At 40.8% G+C, this 22,273-nt stretch overlaps 2 protein-coding genes across 3 annotated transcripts in view; one reads left to right on the forward strand and one right to left on the reverse strand.

The window, feature by feature from the left end:
- Positions 1-22,215, forward strand: part of vasnb (vasorin b) — a 23,153-nt gene extending 938 nt beyond the window's left edge. Inside the window, exons 2-4 of one of the 2 annotated variants that reach the window (XM_017488260.3) lie at positions 3,689-3,819; positions 6,057-6,162; positions 18,456-22,215. In XM_017488260.3, the coding sequence (XP_017343749.1) occupies positions 18,476-20,494 (2,019 nt within the window). In that variant the 5' untranslated portion in view covers positions 3,689-3,819; positions 6,057-6,162; positions 18,456-18,475 and the 3' untranslated portion in view covers positions 20,495-22,215. The remainder of the gene's footprint in view (positions 1-3,688; positions 3,820-6,056; positions 6,163-18,455) is intronic. The other variant, XM_017488256.3, reaches the window with a different exon arrangement.
- The window catches only part of coro7 (coronin 7), a 136,623-nt gene that overhangs the window by 33,382 nt on the left and 80,968 nt on the right, over positions 1-22,273 (reverse strand). The gene's annotated exons all lie outside the window — the stretch shown is intronic.

Consider the following 22,273-nt stretch of genomic DNA (forward strand, 5'->3'; position numbering starts at 1 on the left):
GATTTCAGACCGAGTTTAATTCATATCCCCCCCCCCCCCATCTCTCTCTCCCTCTTATCTGTCATCTCAACTAAACAAACCCGTGTGCATTTATTTCTCTGGAGATAAGAACAGTCACATTGTGTTAAAGTTTTTGTTAAACCAGGCTTCACGTTGCTGTTGGTAGGCTTTTATTGTATCTGCATCTCATTTTTGTGCTAATATCATATTATATTCGACATTAGGCTATATTTACACTAAGGACATGACCGTTTACTTTCACAGCCTACTTCATTTGTATCCTCTCAGACATAAAGGTCTAAAAAGTATTTTCCTTGTCACTGGGGTGGTACAAACTTTTTGTACTTTTAGCATGGATCTCAAACTATTCAAGGTATGTAATTGGAACTCCTTAAAAAAAAAGAAAAGCTTATTAATAGTTCAGCACGTGGACCTTCCCAGTTAAAAGGTACAACAAGATGTAGTCATGGTGCCTTGTCAAAATGTCTTGAGTTGAAATTTACTGCAAAAAAACCCCCCAAAACAACAGGTATTTCCAGTGCTGTTGAAGCAATTTACAGTATATGAAATGTTTGTGCAGGTATCTGTGGGTGTTGTCGAGCACATTTTGTGAATTATGTCTCAGCTTAATTAGTTCTATTTAAGAAAAATTAAGTATAATTAAGACAACAAATATAGAAGGCAAGTCTTCTGCTCTGTCATCAGAGCACATTTATACTGATGCAACAATGCAGTTGAATTCTTGTGCAGATAGCTGGTTATTAAATGCATTCTAAGTGTGCCTATGCAAAATCCTGCTCCTGAATGATTGGATCTAGACCCGATGTGTGGCGTTTGGTGCTAAATGGAGAGCGTAATATTCTTTCAGCTCTACAAAGGTCTATCCTTATGTTTATATATTGACTTTTTGTGCCAGTGAGGTTGAAGAGAGAAATTTTTTGGAGGTCATTCAAAAATCAGGTACTGGAGTATTTACTTTGCACCCGTAAGAGAGCCCTGGTTTGATGTGGACATACCAAGCAAATGAACTAAGTCACACCTCCGTGGATTAACCCTAAATCACTAATTATCAGTCTCCACTATGACTCGGGGCTTCGCTCAGCGCTGTAGTCAGTCAATTGCGCTCTGTTAAAAAAAAAAAGAAAAGAAAAAGAAAACGACAAACATTTAACAGCACAGTCGGCAGATTAATGAATAGCAAGCTACATTTTGTCAAACGAAAAAACGAGTCATCCAGAATGTACAGAGTTATGCACATGGCACACAAAGCTTTAACTGCCAGGTTTCTTTGCAATAGACGTAGTGTCAGAATAACATCCCCCTGGTATTCCTCCACTACCCTGTCCAAACACCATCACTCAATCTGCAGAACAGCAGCCGGAGTTTCTGCTAAACAGAGACCGTTCAAGCACACACACACACACACACACACACACACACACACACACAAAACCTTGCCAAAGCAACAGGATGATCTTAAAAGGCTGTGTTATAGACCTGTGCCCTGTCTGCCTTTTCTTCTCAAATGACACCTAGAGAATAGCTGTGAAATGTCTGCTTTCTAAATACAACTAGTGCATCTCCATTTCTCTCTTCTTAAAATGGCACGTTGTGTTCTTTAATCCATCACTATGCCCACTTTGGCAAACTGTGTGAAAGCAGAATGATGCTGTTCAGTTCAGAACAACTTGAAAACGCAAAGACTGGACACTTTCCAATTCAGTAGTAAGAAATAATAACTCATTTATTTTGTCTTTTTTTTCTTTCTATTTCTGATAGAGGCACATGTACAGGTCTGCTCGCTTTTCTTTTTAGTACTGATTAGGAGCTGTGTGGTCTGTGCTGCCGCTTCTCAGCAGAGGGATTAGAGGGTTAGGCACAGATGGGGAGAGGGTGAGAAGTCAGACAGTAGGCAGGCAGGAAGAGCCACTACTGCAGAAAAAGGAGTGTTTTTGTCCAAGAGCATTAGAACTAATGACAGATACCATCAATAGGCCACAGTTCACATAAGACTATTACATATTTATAATCTCACTACCCGGTGTTACCCAGAAGCGTTCGGGAACAAGGAACAGGGTTTCTCCTGCAGGTCATCTTAGGGAGTTTTTTTTTTGTCATCACTGGCTTTCTCATTAGGGGTCTAAATCTATATCTTCTATATATTCTGTAAAACCGCTTTGACAATATGTATTGTTAAAAACACTATACAAATAAAACCGTATTGAATTGAACATGTTTTTTTTTAAGTAATATAGTCAGTTGACGTGAGCCATGGTGAATGATTTTGTGGTGAGATCAAAAGCCTTTTATACAGTATGAGAGCCTTTGAATGTGATCAGGTCTTTCTCCAGGTTTCCAAATCTCACTGTAGCTCAGTATATACATACCCATGATTTCAAACATTCAACACACCACGCAGTGTGCTGGCAAATTTAAGCGTCCTCTCTGTCAAAGCAAACTAAAGCAGAGTTTGAAAAATAGGCCCAAAGGATGCATTAAGGACCACATAAAAAATCCCAAGAACACATGCAGGTGCTTTATGCCATGGCCACAAGCTTCACAAACTCTAAACCATTTCTGTTTCAGCCATCTTCTTTCATCTCCAAGGCACTATGTAAACATCAGCCATTCGCCTGCTGCCTCATTCCCCATTTGGAGCACTATGAATATGACAAAAAATCTGAAAATTGTTACTCTGTCCGTTCATTTTTCCTCGGAAGAACGAGAGAGAGGAAGAAAGAGAGCAGAGGGAGTGAACGCATCTCTGAAAGCCACCACAAAATTGCAGCATTTCAGCCAAGCAGTAAAACAAGAGAAATGACTTTTAATCTAAAGAGTGTAATTACGTCCCGACTGAACTATAATTGGGGAAATGAGGCCTGAAACAGAGGAGGCAAAGAACAGCACCAGTGCAAATGCGCAGCCGCTCAGAAACGCGCGCAGAGCTGTGTTTGACCACAGCCTTGAACTCCGCACAAGGTCAAACGCTTAACCAGCCACAGTTAATGACTAATGCAATTTCAAACAAGTCAGCAAGGAAAACACTTTAACTTCGCTCAAAAACTGATTAGAAGATAAGCAAGAACTAGCTCGAGTTTTCTTTATGATAATGTCGTACACCTGGTCTGGATGCAAGCAGGAAAAAGAAAGAATATATGTGTCCCTTGCTCTGAGGAACACGGGGCACACACACACATGCTATACCCCCACTCATGCTATTCTCATGCTTATTCTCAGTTACATCTCAGCCATGTGTGTGCCCGATCAGGGGACATTTTCAGCCGAGCCGTGTACCACAGTCATTGTCAAAATGACCACGTTAGGATAGCTGTGTGTGAGAGTGTGTATATATGTGTTTATCCTGCACAATGTGTAGATGCCAGGAATTCATTTTCTAGAACGAAATGGTACATGAGCATGTTCCTAGTTTAAGCTCTTAATATAATACAGCTACTGGCATATTATATAATGCCTCTCTCTTACAGAAAGTTTTGTATACACTGACATGAAAAACCCTGTAATTTGACTCAGTGTACAAAACGAAGAAACTGAAAGGCAGCTTTTGAAGTATCAATCTTTCCTGGATACAGTTTTACAATTCCCTGCTTGTTTTAGGGTCATGCAATAATTAGCAGTAGTTAAAACACACATCGTTGAAAACACGAGTTTTATTTGTGTTTTTCCTTAGGACAGGAGAGGAAAAGACTATGGTATTGTCTGTAATAATACTTTCCCATGGATCTTCAGCAGCGCAGGCTCATGAGCTGTGTTTGTCTTTCATTTGGACATCTTGTCCACAGATGAGCTCCGAACACTCAGGTATGAATCAGTGAGAACAATCCCAGCTTTAGAGTGGCACACGTTCAGCCTGTAAACCCCCAGGACAGTGAGGAAAGTCCACACGTACACAGCTGTCCTATTACTCAGTTCATAATTCGTGAAGAAGTTTAATGGATTAACACTGATACAAAACCAATTCACAATCCACAACTCTCAGATCCCAGATCAGAATAAATGTGTATTCTCAGCCCATCGGGTCGAGTACAAGAGCTGCACTACAAGCGGCGTATATACAGTGTCTGTCAAGCCTAGGACCGAAACATTTTTGCGCAAGTTGATTTACGAGTTTGGTTACTCATGGAGTGTATTTTAGTAAGAGGTGTGATAAGAAAACTAGTTTCAAGATTTGCACACATGAAGAGGGACATGTTGTACTAGAATACAGCTATTGACAAATAATGTGCTTGTAAATGACAGAAAGTTGTAAAAGGTGTATAGATAAATAGCTACCCAGAGTAATACTTCCACATACACCATAGTAGCTATTAAAACAAAACAAACTGGAGGTGAATATTTCATTTACACCTCATGTGTCTTGTATCTTGATAGGAATTTTGCAACATGCATTTACACATGTAGTCAAATGTGTCTGGTTATCCAGATTAACATCTGGTTGCGGTATCATGTGTTAATATGCAAATCGAGCAATTACATTCTACCACAAGCTTCCTGTGCTGTTCCGACTTTTCAGTTGTTTTATGCAACTGACAAAAAAAGAAGTGCCACATCAGCAACATCAACATTTTGCATGCTCATTTTAATCTTCGTGATGACAGTCATGGATCATGATGTAATGTGTTGGGAAGTTTTGGTTGTAACATGTGGCTTGGAGGGACACACACATTTTTATACTTGTATAACATCTGGCGAAAATGCGTCTCTCACTTCCAGAAGTGGTTTGAGCAATTTAAACAGATTTAAATGCGTTTCAAATGCGTCTCGAGGGTCTGTGAAATGATCACAGTGTGTTCACAGTGTCTGATGGATCAATGTGGAAACTTTAGATTTGAAAAATAAACTCTCTTTGTGGAATTTCAGCTGGAGAACAAGTATGCATGTGCTTGTAGAGTAATGTTTGATGAATCTACATTGAGGCATTTTAGATTCCAAAAAAAGACATAGAAACAGTGTGTGTGTGTGTGTGTGTGTGTGTGTGTGTGTGTGTGTGTGTGTGTGTTATCCTTCTGTGCTTCAACTGATGATGTGCTTGATTGTAGCTGTCATCTCTAAGTGATCACAGGAACACACTGTTTTCCAATTACTGCACACACACATTACTCTGAGCATATGCGTCAACTTACTCAGTGTCTGAACTTCTTCAGGCATTACAAAAATAGCACACACACACACACACCAACTACCTCAAAGTAGACATTGTTACCGTCTGACATATAATTCTCAAGTATGCTATGCAGGAATTTGACAGCCACACGCTCTCTCTCTCTCTCGCTCATTCTTTCTCTCTTGTTCTCTCTCTCGCTTCTTCTCTCTCTCTCTCTCTCTCTCTCTCTCCCGTTCTCTCTCTCTCATTCTCTCACTCTCTCACTCATTCTCTCTCTCTCTCTCGCTCGTTCTCTCTCTCTCTCGCGCACATTCTCTCTCTCTCTAAGCTGCTCCTGTTGAACAAGGTGGTGACAGATCAGAAAACAGATCACCTTGCATGCCAAGCTGAGAGCTGTGTGTGTTTGTTTGTTTAATTTATTTTATTTGTGTGTGTGTGTGTGTGTGTGTGTACGTGCTGTGCGTGTGTGTGTGTATGTACATGTGACAGAGAAATTCCTATAACATTTGTTGGCAGCCAAAACACTAGACTGTTCCCTTGAATTCTTTGAAACTTCACTTCCTCCTTAACATAGAAATACTTTTAAAGAGTTACAGACGCAAACTGGAAGTAAATTTTTATCACCATTGTACTGTATTGTACACCATCCAAATATCTCCATCATATCTGTTCCAACAGAAAAACTTTATATGAGCACTGAATAAAATAAAAATAAAAACAGATTTCATGCTGCTGTGTTACCTATAAACTAAAAAATACAGTTTTCACGATATTCCTTCTCATATCTGTTTTGCTATCACACAGTTTAGTAGAGAGAAAGGAGAGCGAGGGTAAACAAAAATCACATGCAGCAGGCCCGTGTGAATGTCGTCACATCCGCAACAAAAGGCAGAGACACGTCTTATTAACCACCGCTTTCCTCTTTCTCTTCCAGTGGCAGCAGGGGATTTACTGAAAAGCATCGCGCGGGCTTCTGGAAGAACGAGTAACAAGAGAGTGAAGGAAGAAAGAGCTTAAGAGAAACAGACTTGTATACCCTGGTGAGTATTTTACATTAATATGCCTGTAACCTCGATAGTAATTTAAGCAATTAATGGTGTCTCTGGAGAAGATGATAACTTTGATTCAATCTGTGCTACTGTGTACCTGAGAGGCAACCTTTGTGAAGCACTGTATAAAAGAAGAACTTCGCTGTGCTTTTTCGTGATTAAAACATAGCCAGAACCACAGAACAAAATTTTTGTTGAGTTTTTGGTTGTAAAAATCCTGACTCAGTAAGGCTCTTGCAAAATAAGACCAGGATTCTTACTGAGACCTGGTAAAACCGATTAAAAAGAGCTAAATGAAGCAGAATGCCTCACACATGTGACTACCGGAGAGAACGGGGGTGCCTGGGAGCAGTGATTAATACATGCTGTGATAATATGCCGTTTACACTGCAGCGGTACAGGCCTAAGCAGGGAAAATACAATGCCTGTATGTGTGTGTAAGGAAAGTAAGAGTTACTGGTGCCTTGGTGCAGCTGTGAGATGTGTGAGGGGTTGTTTAGTGGCCTGGTCTGCTACACCTGTGTCGGTCTGTGTGGATGTGTTTGTGAAGTCCACTGTCGTACTGCCTCAGGTCTTACAAGGGCCATAAAGCTAAGGAATAATGCTTCCTCTCTGTTCTCAGCCAGGAGGCAGCAGACCACAGCCTCAAGCTAGAACATGCAACACTAAACACACTAATTGCCCAAGAACTCTTCCAAGCCCTTTAACTGACACAACAGACCAGCGTTTGAATGAGAAAGCATAGACCGTAGAATGCAATCATGGAGGGCATGTCTCACAAACACACACACGCGCACACACACACACACAAGTATTTATAGGAATGTAGCCCCTGCTACAGGCAGTAATAAATTAGTGTCTTTGTATATAGACAATTTAGACATGTCTCCTATCTTGAAGTTTAAGCTTAGCACACTTTAGGTGAAGCCCTGCTTAAAAATACAGTGCAGAGTGACATCCTTCTCATGTTTGTTTTAGGCAAAGTCTTAGCATGTATTCACACACTTATGTACACACACACACACACACACACATATAGTATCTCACAAAAGTGAGTACACCCCTCACATTTCTGTAAATATTTGATTATTTCTTTTAATGTGACAACATTGAATTAATGACACTTTGCTACAATGTAAAGTAGTGAGTGTACAGCTTGTGTAACAGTGTAAATTTGCTGTCCCCTCAAAATAACTCAACACACAGCCATTAATGTCTAAACCGCTGGCAACAAAAGTGAGTACACCCCTAAGTGAAAATGTCCAAATTGGGCCCAAAGTGTCAATATTTTGTGTGGCCACCGTTATTTTCCAGCACTGCCTTAACCCTCTTGGGCATGGAGTTCACCAGAGCTTCACAGGTTGCCACTGGAGTCCTCGTCCACTCCTCCATAACGACATCACGGAGCTGGTGGATGTTAGAGACCTTGTGCTTCTCCACTTTCCATTTGAGGATGCCCTACAGATGCTCAAAAGGGTTTAGGTCTGGAGACATGCTTGGCCAGTCCATCACCTTCACCCTCAGCTTCTTTAGCAAGGCAGTGGTCGTCTTGGAGGTGTGTTTTGGGGCCGTTATCATGCTGGAATACTGCATACTGATCATGCTCTGCTTCAGTATGTCACAGTACATGTTGGCATTCATGGTTCCCTCAATGAACTGTAGCGCCCCAGTGCCGTCAGCACTCATGCAGCCCCAGACCATGACACTCCCACCACCATGCTTGACTGTAGGCAAGACACACTTGTCTTTGTACTCCTCACCTGGTTGCCACCACACACGCTTGATACCATCTGAACAAAATAAATTAATCTTGGTCTCCTCAGACCACAGGATGTGGTTCCAATAATCCATGTCCTTAGTCTGCTTGTCTTCAGCAAACTGTTCGCGGGCTTTCTTGTGCATCATCTTCAGAAGAGGCTTCCTTCTGGGACGACAGCCATGCAGACCAATTTGATGCAGTGTGCGGCGAATAGTCTGAGCACTGACAGGCTGACCCCCCACCCCTTCAACCTCTGCAGCAATGCTGGCAGCACTCATGCATCTATTTCCCAAAGACAACCTCTGGATATGACGCTGAGCACGTGCACTCAACTTCTTTGGTCGACCATGGCGAGGCCTGTTCTGAGTGGAATCTGTCCTGTTAAACCACTGTATGGTCTTGGCCACCATGCTGCAGCTCAGTGTCAGGGTCCTGGCAATATTCTTATAGCCTAGGCCATCTTTATGTAGAGCAACAGTACTTTTTTTCCAGATCCTCAGAGTTCTTTGTCATGAGGTGCCATGTTGAACTTCCAGTGACCAGTATGAGGGAGTGTGAGAGCGATGACACCAAATTTAACACACCCGCTCCCCATTCACACCTGAGACCTTGTAACACTAACAAGTCACATGACACCGGGGAGGGAAAATGGCTAATTGGGCCCAATTTGGACATTTTCACTTAGGGGTGTACTCACTTTTGTTGTCAGCGGTTTAGACATTAATGGCTGTGTGTTGAGTTATTTTGAGGGGACAGCAAATTTACACTGTTATACAAGCTGTACACTCACTACTTTACATTGTAGCAAAGTGTCATTTCTTCAGTGTTGTCACATGAAAAGATATAATCAAATATTTACAGAAATGTGAGGGGTATACTCACTTTTGTGAGATACTGTATATACATCCCTCATGTTAGCAAGTTGTCTGTTTGCTTAGTGGGGCCTCAGACTTAGCATCTACGTTCTACATTCGGTTATTTAGGTTGAGTATGGAGTAAGACCTGCAGCATGGATATGACCTGTAGTGAACTCCTTTGTCTGAAGACATATGTAGCATCATGCTTTACAAGATTTACTTTGGCTAAACAAACACAGCCACATACATCTTCCAATTGGGAGATTTGGTCATATAAATGGAACCCAGTGAAGTTTATTTTCTTCAGCTCTCTCGTCGGTTGAAATGTGTGGTGTATAAGTGTCTTTGGGCTTGCCGGGTCGTGCACTGACAGTGTGACAGTAGGACATGTGCGCTCCATCCCTGCATGCACAAGAACATGGACAATTCCGAGCTGCATTTAGTCAAAACCACAACGACAGCCAACCTCTGCCTGTTCATAATAGGCATGACGGCTTGAGAGACTGGTCCAAATGAAATTTGCCAAGCTGTTTAATGTGGTGAGGGTGCGCGTTGAAAGACTGAGTAGGCAGACTGCACACAGCACTTCCACTGTTTTTCAGCACTGTCCAGCAGAGATGAGCATGCTTGAAATGTGCAAAGGTTCCTCGTATAGTTAAGGGTTTTTTGCTACTCCCTAATACAACTACCTCTACTTCTACAAACTACTACTTCACTACTGCAGCTACGATTATACGATTCAACGTTGAACCTTTAGGTTCTCAAAGTGGCGTCTTGGGAATCCCAGGGGTCTGTGATTATATTATTCCCCTTAGGGTTCTAGATTTAAGGTCTTAACAGGGTACAATTTGTACATGTTTTTTTCCTTTTTATGCCCTTTTTTTGGGGGTTCATTCAGGTGAATGACAATAGTATAAAATAGCTTTGTGGTGGTCCAAGTACTTTACAACTGGGGGCATGTTGGGACTTGGCTCATGACCAACAATAGTCAATTTTTTAAAGTACACAAAACTGAGTAAAGGATCATGTTGTGCTGTTGATCTTTCATGTGCTTCAGTGGCATTGTGTGTGTGCGAGTGTGGGGGTTTATAGAAAATGCCTCCTGGCATAAAAAGCCAGAGAAACAGGTATCTTACAAATGGTCTGTTACTCATAAAGTAATCAGCAGGAATGAGGAAAATACAGTGTTGCAAAAGTTGTCAACAACCTGCATATATAATGAGAATCAGAGTTAATAGAGTCAACCAGAAGAACTTGGACATAAAATCAAACAGAAAAGCAGCTCGGTTCTACATATATATGCAATTAGCACGTTCAACATACCTACTCCGAACTCAAAGCTTCAACATAATTATATGGCTCATGGGTTATGGTAAAGGCATCATGCCGATGGCATGTAGAGTTCATGAGTGAATGAAAGAATGGGAGGGTTTCCAAGGGTCAAGGAGGAGAGATTGATGCACTTGAGGAGAGCCAGCGACATCCTTTTCTGCCAACTCTTTCTCTGACAGTTTCTCTTTCTTAATCATTCACTGGAAGAATTAAAGAGTACAAGAGTTCAAATGTATGTTTGCAAGATTAGATTTTAGGGAATATCCGTGTAGCTCTGATTTATCTGGAAAGCTGTGTTTATGCAAAGGGACTTCAAAAGAAAGTCTCAGGTGTGGTTTGAACGTTGCATACATCCAAGATACATGTCCTTGAGTAACATCTAAATCGTAGTCACAGTGTGTACATGTATGTGTGTCCACCTCACTGCACAAGGAAATGATTTTTTTTTTCTTTTGTGCTAGTGAAATATATAGCTTTTAGTGATAGCTCAGCTTATCAGATCTTAGCTACTTTGTCCATGTGCAATGTGCCGTGGTGATGCCGTGATGATGCCGTGTGACATGGACATGGAAGGGCACAGGACCCTGACAGGACACAAAGAAGACACAACACATCAGCTGTCACTAAGACTAAGAAAGAGATGTTTTGCCAGGCTTGTTCATTTTTTTCATTTCTTTCAGCCTTACCTTTTTGCAAGAAGAGACTGTATTTATGTGTGCTTATGTTCAAAGGGTGTAGCAGAAGAGTAGAAATATAGAATGATGCTGACCAAACTTAAAATTATAATTTTATTTTCAGACCAATAGTAATAATAGAAGTTATAATTTGTAAAATTGGCTAAATATAAAACATTTGTTAGACTGACTATAATTTGTAAAATTGAATTTGAGAACCTAGTAAAGGAAAGGTATGTTTTGTGTGTAATATAATTTGTAATATACATTTATAAACTACTGGCATGCACCTGCACAGGACTTCATTAATACCAATCATTCCAGAGAAAGAAAGGTGAAATGAGTGATAAGAATGAGGGCTGAACAGTGCGTTTCTCAACAAAGCCTGAATGCCAGAGCAGATCGCACCAGTGGATACACATGATACACATTTCATTTATTGCTCCAAAAGTAAATGACCACACAGATGAAGCTGCTTGACCCCACTGAGCAAAATTCTAAGGACTCTTGGCCCTTACGTATAGTTATTTACTGTTCATTTGGCTCTTCCGACTTGTTTGAAAGCCCTCACTGTTGGAGCAGCTCTAAAACTAAGCACCGCACTGCTGTACTCTTTACTGTAACTTTTAGTCTTTAGATGAACTAAATCATTCTCCTCACATTCCAGAAACTCAGACAATCAGCATAAGGAGATGTATCCTATTGCTTAATTCATAAAGTTTTCAATCTTTCACTAGCATTTAGACTTTTAACCTAGGCAATATCTGTCTTTTGGGAGAGTGACTGTTAAGGGAAAACTGAAGCTGAAGGCAATATTGGTTTGGACTTTGAGTTTTAAAACAGCCAGCTTTAGCTAACTTCTGCCAAAATCTCTGAATGTAACATTAGATCTGATTAAAAAAGGAACAAACAGACATCTCTTCATTCAAATCCTGTTCCCAGTTACCTGCTGAGGGATTCTAGACATATCAACCACAGTTGTGTGGTGTTCTCCAGAGTCAGGGATTACCTAAAGATCAGAACAGAAGTTTCAATTCAATTCAATTTCATTTATATAATGCTTTTAACAGTGGATATTGCCATACCTCAGCTTTACAGGAATTCAGATGTAGATTTAGATCTGTAATTCGTAAGTCAGAGGCGATAGTGGCAAGGAAAGAGGCCCAGAGATGACATGTGGAAGAAACATGTGTGAGAGGTCAACCACAAGATCAAATCTGGCTGCGTCAGAAATCGCGTACTACCCTACAACACAGTAGGTGAAAAGCAGTACGCCAGAGAGGTAGTATGTCCGAGTTCTCAGTAGGCGAGAAAAACCCGGATGGCGTACTGCTTCCGGTGAGATTTTGCAGTGTGCAACCGATGGACACTATGTGAGTCAAAAATCCCATAATGCAATGGGACTGGTGCGGACGAGCTCAGAAAATAATGGCGGAAGACAGCACGTCGGCTCTTTTTAAGTATTAAACCTTGGTTAAACAGGACTCGTTTAACAATACCCAAATAAATCGTTAACTTGTTGAAGGTTTAAATAAGAAAACTGTTGTCACAGCGTTCGAAAACTTTTTTGTGATCTCCATCATGCCTTAGCCGGCCAAGTAATGGTAACGAATTTACCTCAGCCTGTTAACCCCGCCCACAGTACATTACTAATTCAGTTAACTTTCCTGATGTGCTTTTTGCCGTTAGTGCGTTTGCTTTAATCTGGTGGCCCCTTAAGATTTGTGTGTTTATGATGACATCGAAAGTCACATGACAATGCCACCATGGCGGATGTAGTATGTCCGGGATTGTAGTCGTACTACACACATACTGATCAGTACGTACTGTTTCAACATCCATGCAGTAGGTACTGTGACAGTACGTGATTTCTGATGCAGCCTCTGTCTCAGTCCCAGAATGAATGGCCTATGACCCAGAATCCTTCTGATCTCAGATCAAATGCAAAACAATGTTAACTTACTTCAATGTGTGGTAAACTTATTAAAGGACTTTGTTAAACACCCGAACAGCTTGGGGCGAGTCCTACAGAGAACAATATTGGCATTATGGCTGTATGCTTTCAAAGGGCACCATATGAGGAGGTAATCTAAATGAAGTATCTCTGTGTTGACTGACATGTGAGAGGGGGAGACGCAGCCAACAGCAGAGCTTTGTGCTAGAAAAGGTTCCTTGCAGCCACTCTGTCTGAGCTCTCTTCATTACAAAAGATTATAGATAAGTCCATACTGATGCGGGACACAGTACCAGCAACAAGTGTGTGTGTATCTGCTGCCTGACTGTTGCACAGGTGTAACATTTGGCCTTCTCTAATTCCCCTGGCACAAGCCAAAGGAAATAGACAAACTGCAGCTTTTCTTTTCCGCTCCACTCAACTGCCATCCCCATCCCCGTGCCTTCAGTGAGGTGAGTACAGGGCCCAGGAGCCCGGTTTGGCAGAGATACAATTATGGAGGTGTCAGGTTGCAGTGCACGCTCAAAGCACCTGCCTCTGAAATCCTACCTGTTTACCTGTGGCAAATATGACTCCGCTATCTCTGTAAAGTCAGCCAGGCACGGGTCAAACAAAACAGGGGTTTTGGCTCCCAACAAAGCGACAAACATGTCTAACCTGAGATGGGGGCTCAGACAACTAAACACGCTGCAAGCTTTGCTGCTTTGGTCTTAGGTTCTTTGACAAGGGTTGACAGATTGGCAAACTGAGATGTAGTAAGGACATCAGCGTTTTCTTCCCAGCAGTGGTGGCCATTAAATGCCCATTCAGTTACTTATGCCCTACTGGAGCTTTAGTAGTCACTTCTATAATTCTGAGACAGTTTTGATCATCCAATCCAACCTGAAACCTTTTTCTCAGTTGCCATCATACTCTAGGCATGTGTTTTGGGGCGTGGCTTTCGAGGGAACACAGAACTGAATTCTAAGGTTGAAAACAGCTAGCTTCTTCAGCTAGCTAACTTCATAGGACCAATCACTTAAAAACAGTATATCTGTAAAAACTTAATCTGTATCCTGTGTTTATATGTTCCTGTAAAGCTGCTTTGAGACAATGTTCATTGTTAAAAAGCACTTTACAAATAAAATTGAATTGAATTGAACAGAAGGCTTGTTAAAGTATGGTTTCTCCTTCACGTCAGTGCAGTTCTGAGATGCCCAGGAACAGTCGTGCATATTAGCTTTGATATCCAAGTGATAAAAAATTTCCATTTAAGTGAGATGCAAAAATAAAATGTAAACTTTTACAGCAAGATATTTTCAACAGTTAATTAAATACTCCCCCACATAATTTGCAGTAATTAAACAAACTCAACATAACACTCATACCAGAGTTTCATAGTTTACATATCTGACATGATTTGCTGTCAGCAAGAGATTCCTCTGCTTTACATTCTCCTATTTCATCTTTTCTCTTCTGTCCTTGTGACCGCTTGTTTATGCTGCTGCTGATGGATGGTGGCAGTGGTGATGGATTGTGGGTAAAGGGGTCCAACTTTGATAGTATGGGGTGGGAGTGGGCTTGAATGATTCCCGATTTAAGTGCATTCAAGTTCCTGGGGAATGAATATCTCACATGGGCATCACACAGATTGAGGTCAACTCCTCTTCACATGGCCACAATGCTTCTTTACTACTATAAATGATGTATAACCTGTGTGAGGAGGAGTGTGAACAGTCAAGAATGCAGCACTGCGGTATGCTCTGGTTTTCATTTTAAACTGTGCTACGTAAGTGCAGCCATTCTTCTCTGGGGAGCCCACGAGGCCGCTGACAAAGGCCCTCATAATATGGAGTGCACTCTGTTTGCTCACGCCTATCTTTACCAAAAGGCCTGTATTAGTGTGCATGAAAAGTCTTCTCCTTCTCCCACGTTACACAATGCAAACCATCAATTGCCTCTACCTCCTACTCTGAGTGCCTGGGCTTTGTTGTGAAGGCAGGTTCTTAATGTGGGTCCTGTGAAGCTCCTGCTCTTGGCTTCTACTTTGCTGACAAAGCTTTTCCTTCCTTTTACTAACTTCACGTGCTTCTTTTGACTTCAGGTTTTGAAAAGGAAGCCAAAGGAAGAGAAAAGTTCTTTTCACAGTTCATCTTTGGCTTTCTTTCTTTTGTACACATTGCATGCATCTCTGGTTAAAGGATTTTGCGAGAGTATTCATGTGCCATTAAGGACCAGTGTTTAAAAAACATTGTTAGTTTCTGCGGGGAATCGATTTCTCCTAATTATATAGTGAAATTTGTTCAGAGGACCAGATGTTATATCATCAACCCAGTGATGAAAAGGGAGGAAAGCCAGGTAATCTCTTGCCTTGTTAAATCATTAGCCTGCCAAAAGCCTGAAGCTGGACTGAAATGCCCCATCTACTGTTGTGAAAAAGTGTCATTAAGAAATGCTCTTCAAACTCAGCTGCTGCACCCACAAAAAACATATGGCAGGGACACAGGCCACCTTGAGCCATCTTGAATGACAACCTTTCTCCAGTCCCTCAACATACAATGTCCAGGCACTTAAAATTAAAGCCCCATTCAGTGAGAAGTCACTCAGCACTCAAGTTATGTGGAGAGCTGTGAGGTAATCCACAAGAGGTTTTTTCTCATTTACTGTCTGATAAGAGTGGCTGCCAGAAGGAGAAAAGTGGATACAGACAGCAGAGATGACGGTTATCAGGAATTAGCCTATATTTCAGAGAATCATCATCTTGTGATTGTTTATGAGAAAGGTCAGAGGAGACTGGCCAGACTGGTTTGAGATAGGAAGTGTGTGGTAAAGCAAATAACCACTCTTTATAGCCATTCTGAGCAGAAAAGCTCTCAGAACACACAACACATCAAACTTGGTTCAGGTTCGACTCCTGTCAGCCAAGAACAGGAATCTGAAGCTACTGTACAGTGGGCAGACAGCTCACCAGAGAGCTGAAGATTGGGGGGGGGAACGGGCAGGGTTTCTCCAGGCTTCAACTGTTACTAACAGTTCATAATATCTGAAATATGTTATAATTAAAAGGTAAGATTTTAATTTTAGTATTTACTGTCTATTCACTCTCACACTCACAGCTCTGTACCTGTGAAACAGCTCCTATAAGTATCATTCTGCATTTCTGTTCACTACTAGAAGCTAGCTGGCTCTTAAACGATACAGTCAAATGAATTCAGTTGAGTACATTCCCACACTCAGAAAGCCAAACACCACGGGACAACAATGACCCTTGACTTCTGAAACTAACTGACCATGGCAAACCGTTTTACTTCTTGTGTTATCTGCAATGTCTAAATAGGTTTTCCAGCAGCACCAGAATAAAAATACTAATTAGGTCTTCTGCTCTTCATAAAACATCAGCAGTTTGTCTTTCTGAAAATACTGAAAATACAAGTAAAAAAAAAATCTTTCAAGAATGAACATGACATCATACTGTCTATCTTTGAACTGTGTCTCCTTCAGACTCTGTTTATTTGGTTTATTTGATCTCCTGACAAGGTTCAACATTTCAGGCATTTCTTTTACTCCGAAGATGAGGCATCTTGGAGGGCACACGTTTGCCTCACACCTCTGGGGTTGTGAGTTCGAATCCCACCCTGTGTGCACGGAGTTTGCATGTTCTCCCCATGCTCCAGGTGTTCTCTCTGGGTACTCCAGTTTCTTCCCCCAGTTCAAAGACATGTGTTGTAGGCTGACTGGCATTTCCAGGTTGTCCATAGTGTGTGAATGTGTGTGAAAAATGGATGGATGCGGCATCTTTAAATGAGAACAGATGCATAAAAACAGTGCATGTGTAGCCCCCAGAAGCTTTTTAGTGGCTGTAACAGCATGGCAGTCATCCAAGTATTTTGCTAAACTGCAACCTAACCTGCTTTTAGGCAGTAGAGCCAAATTGCAGAAACCTGCTCTGTATTTTTTTTTTTTTTTTTTTGCTTCCTTCCTGCCGGTTAAGGTATGAATCACGACTGTAGTCCAACTTGTATTTCAGAATATGACTCATGAGACTCCTCAGGTAACCTCCAGCAGTGAGATGAATAGAAATGAAGACATAAATGACATGAGTTTATGAGGTTCATGTCTTGGAAACAAAGGTAACTTTAACTCCATTCACACTTTGTGAATGGAGTTCTAAAATGTTTGCTCTGTCAGTCTCAGATTAAGGTGGATAACAAGTGGATACACTGAGCTAACTATATAACAAAATATACCATTTTTGTTATAAACCTACAATTGATTATAGATTCACATGTAAAATTCTGCAAAATTACTTAAAGTCTTCAAGGTTGAGATGCGCAAAAAGAAAAAGAAATAAAGACACAGTGGAATGGTTTATAGGCGTATGTGTGTCCTAACTACTCCGTTCTAGCTCCTGTATTAGCTCCCTTTATAGAGTCACCCCAGAACAGATGGAATACTGACAGTGCTCTCGGAGAAAATCAGTTTACTCTCCTACTAAAGTCCAGGTGGGCAGGGGTGGCTCAATGGTTAAGGCGCCGGGTTACTGATGAGAAGGTTGAGGGTTCAAGCCCCAGTGCTGCCGTTGTTGGGCCCTTGAGCGAGGCTCTTAACCCTCTCTTCTCCAGGGGAGCTGACCCCAACTTTCTAACAATTATGGGATATGTGAAGAAAAATAATTTCATTGTGCTGTAATGTATGTGAGACAAATAATGTCTTCTTCTGTAAAATCTTAAGCTACAAGGATGAATTTTAATGAACCCACAGGTGGATGCTTCAGACTGACCACATTATAATTTATTAATACTTATTTTCACACAATTCCCCAGTACATGTCCTTGCTTCTTAAATGATCAAATATCGAATAAATTGGATGTCAGGGTATTTTTTTTTCTAGGGCTAAGTTTCAAAAGGAGAAAAATAACATCCCTCTCTCAGTACTGTCTAATAAAACTAAGAATTTCACCTCAACATGAACCTGAAATATATACCCCCACACACACTGTTCATATCAACCATGAGAGGGAAAGAAGGAAAAAAAGTGAGGTCTCCTCCCCTCTTTTCAGGGCCACTAACACTCTTGACTAATTTTCTACTGGAGGATGATCTACAGCTTCCCTAAATACAGTTTTGTAAGCCTGTTTTTTCCTTCATCTCTCCCATCTCATACTATTCCTTTATTCTTCTTCCCTGACGTACTAATCTGTTCACCTAGATTCAGTGGGTGATACAAAGGTGGCTCATGTTCATGCAATTTCGTGTGATGAATACTGACTTTGCTGATTGTTTCAGTCGTTTATCAGCAATAGTTATTGCAATACAATAGTAATTTACAATAGTTATTGTAAAAATGAGAGACACATCATGCTATTTTACATGTCTTAACACATGCCACATTTGAGTATTTCAGTGAGTATTTGTCAATTCAATTGGTTTTTGTATGACAATTTGCCAAAACAACAATTCCCTAGTACAAAAAGTGGGCTTATGTTATGGAGGAATGGTAAAGCGAGCGTTTTTGGATTAGAGTAGGAGAGGTAAAATCCCGTTATGAAAGAAGCCTTTCTAAAGGACCATTGAGGAACCTTTTTTTTTTATTGGAATAATGTAATGTTCTTTTTACCATGTTGTACAGTACCATTTTCATATTGCATTAAAGGGACACAGTGCATCCATGCCTCCTAATATTTATTTATTACTTGGTTGTTAACATGATCTTGCATTTCTTGTTTTAGGGCTGATTGTCAGCAGCAACATGAAGCTCTTCCTCCGTCTGCTGCTACCCCTGCTCCTCTATCTGCATTTGGCATCCTGGGCATTGGCCAGTAACTGTCCAAAAGACTGTTCTTGTTCAAGTCCAGACTCCATTTTCTGTTATACACGCCAGGCCACTACCATGCCTTCTGACGTGCCTGCATCAACGAAAAACCTGTATGTCTTCAAGAATGGCATTGAGACCCTAGCCCAGGAAGATTTTATTGGATTGGAAAGCCTAGAGATGCTGGACCTAAGTCAGAACAAGCTGAATGAACTGCCAGATAGTGTGTTTGAGCCGCTATCTTCCCTACGTAACCTGGATCTTTCATCTAACCAAATCACCCATATTTCTCAGGAGAGTTTTACTGGACTGGAGTTGCTGGAAAGGCTGTATCTTCACAGTAACAGCATAAGGAGTATACACCCTGCAGCCTTTGATGGTCTGGAGCAGTTGCTTGAGTTAAAACTGTACAGAAATGAGCTGACAAAAGTACCTGCTCTTAAAATGCCCCATCTGCTTCTACTGGATCTGCGGTTCAATAAAATCCCTTCACCAGGGCCAGCTGACCTTCAGACACCCAAATTAGAGTCACTTAAATTGGGTGGATTAGGGCTGAGCACCCTGAATCAGGAACTCTTGGGTAGCTTCAAGAACCTTCATGAGCTTGATATTTCAAACAATAAACTAAATCATTTTCCTCCAGTGATCTGGGAGGCAAGGGGCTTGGTCAGACTCAGTTTAGCTGGCAATCCCATGGGTCCTTTAAAGTGGGAACATTTTGAGAAACTGACTGAGCTTCAGGATTTGGACATCAGCAACCTCAGCCTGCAGAGCTTGCCTGATAACATGACCCTGCTCTTCCCTCACTTGACAAAACTTACTGTTGCAGAGAATCCCTTTAACTGCCTCTGCACACTGGCCTGGTTTCCCAGCTGGCTGCGTAATAAACCGATATTGCTGGGAAGGACAGAGGAGACACGCTGTCATTTCCCACCCCGGAATGCAGGAAAGGTGCTGGAAAGACTAGGACATCAAGACTTTGGATGCCCTGCAAGGACTACTATCAGGCCAGCTAAGACCACCACACTGGCCCCACCTCTGATCACTACTGTGCACAGCACAATGCGTGCAATTCCCCCTCTTAAGCCCAGTGATGAACCTTCTTCAGAGACAAACAGTCATCCTTTACCTCCAGCCCTACCTTCCCCAAGCAGCAGTACAGACTCAGATCTGAACATGAGTTTTTGTCCATCTAATATCTGCCTAAATGGAGGCACATGTTGGCTGGATCATCAGGGTCACTTTGAGTGCACTTGTCCTCATGGGACTTCAGGGAAATATTGTGAGAATAGTGAGGATTTGGCTCTACCTGAAAATGTCTCTACAGCAACAGTCAGTGTGATGTCTGAAATCTTTGCACAAACAGTAACAAGCTCATCTATACTGCTGTACCTTTATCGCTACATTGAGAGACGCCCATATATCCGTGGAGTTAAACTAACTTATAAAAACCTCTCAGGATCAGATAAGCGTCCAAAACAACTCAACATTCCAGCCTCTTATCCAGAGTACACACTGCGTGGACTACTTCCTAATTCCACATATTCCATCTGTGCCAGTCCACTGGATGAGCCTGGTGATGTACTCAGCGTATGCACAGAGGCTCAGACATTAAACCTGCAGCACACCAGTGCACAAGTAGAGGATCCACGGCTTACAACAATGCTTGTGCCAGCATTGGCTAGTCTTCTCCTGTTAGTGCTGGTGGCTGTTGCTGTTGGTGTAGCTTGGTACATACACAAAAAAAAGAGAGAACAATTACACCTGTATTGTGACCCTTCACAATTGGAATTGGAGGGTGTTAAAGTAGGTTTGGACAATGGAGTCCTGCCCCAAAAGCAGCCAGACATGATGTCCTCTCAATCAGTGGTGCAGAAAGATTACTTGGACTATGAGATGCCACTCATACAAGACTGCTGTGTTGCAAACAATATGAACACTGTAAAGCCATCCTGAGATTGATACGTGGGGCTATTTTAAAGGGCATGGAAAGCCTGAATTCTATGACCTTGTCTTCACAGTTTCATCAAAAAAACAAAAACAAACAAATAAAAAACAAAAGACAGAGATGGTGAGAAATGCTGCCTTTTTAAGTGTCTTCAGTGAAAACCAAAAAAACTGTATTTTTGGCAAAAATGTAGCACAAAAATGGTTGAACCATTTTAGGCAAGATTTTGCTGAGTGTGGAACTCAACAACAGTTGTACTTGAACAATTGTACAAGTTGAACAATGTCCAACATGTGTGCTGGAAAATGAAGATGAGGACATCTTTACTTGCTTATAGACTGATAATTGTGTTGCTTTTGATTGCGAGACATGAAGCCAACACTTGCATTTTTGTGTACATTACTATTTGGATATTTTGTGTATTTTCTCTGTGTGTGTGTGTGTGTGTGTGTGTGTGTGTGTGTGTGTGTGTGTGTGTGTGTGTGTATGTGTGTATATATATATATATATATATATATATATACATACATACATACATACATACACGCGCACACACACACAAGTTCTTCTTCCTTTCCCTCTAGTGACTATGAGGCAGACAACAAAGTTCCAAAATCTTTGAAGACTGAAACATTTTTTTACAAAGAAGTCAATCAAAGGATCGTTTCTGCAAAGACAGTCACAGTCTAAAGAGCTAAAAGTCACAGGGTGGACATGAAACTAACTAAAGCTCCTCTTATATTTGAATCTAGATTTTACTTCCCCCAAAGGGGATCTCCAAAAACAAGGGTTATTAAATTTAGAAAGGTAAACATTCTACTGAAATCCCCATCAGCACATTTAATTTATTATCTGCATCAGACAGGCGTAAACGTTTTAGAAATTTGCTTATAATTGTCATCTCACCACACTAATTAGTAAGCAGTAAAAACCCTCTGCACCATGACCAGTTTAGACAAGAGTTCCTGTATGTCATATAAATATCATGAAAGATCCTGTTGTAACATACGGTATATTTCTAATGAATGTATGTTTTCATACAGACACTTTAGTGAGTACCGTTTCTGTATCAATATTTACTGTGTAAAGGTTAAAAAAAAAAAAAAAAAAAAGGGGACATTAGCTGTGTAATTCTATGATTGCGGTGTCATTTGTGTCCCACTGATGGTAAATTTAAAATATGTATATAAAGTGATGGTAAAATGCTTTTTTAATATAGGAAAAGTGGTCTACCACTTTTCACTTTGAAATATAATCATTACGAACTTCAAAAATTGTATTATGTTTGCATTAATGTGTGAATCCATTTAACATCTCATGCTTGAACATTTTTCACGTGTTGTCCATTATAGTCCATGAAAGACAGTTGAAAGTACATTTTATTTGTGTTCAGGTAACAAACCCTGTTACCTGAACACATTCACCCCTATGAAATATTTGCAATATTCCATAAGTCAAATGTTCAGTCTGAAGATATATAATTTCCTGAAGATCATGGGAAGAAGAAATTTAAGTTCTTTTTGTGCTTTTTTTACACCCTTGTTCAATTATATTATTATGTTGACTCACGACTGTGTGACCCAAATTACAGAATAAAAGTAAATTATTCATTAAAAAATACTTTTAAGTACATCAGTGGAATGTCTTTAAATGTCCTCATGTCTTTAGCATGGATGATAGTTAACCAATTTGTGTCTATTTGGTAATTCTATTAAAAAGTAATGATAAACACGCACACACACACAACCCTGGTATTTATGTCAGTAACAAAATGTAAAGATTGACAC

The sequence above is a fragment of the Ictalurus punctatus genome, chromosome 2, assembly GCF_001660625.3.
Source record: "Ictalurus punctatus breed USDA103 chromosome 2, Coco_2.0, whole genome shotgun sequence".
In the NCBI taxonomy this organism is placed as follows: Eukaryota; Metazoa; Chordata; class Actinopteri; order Siluriformes; family Ictaluridae; genus Ictalurus; species Ictalurus punctatus.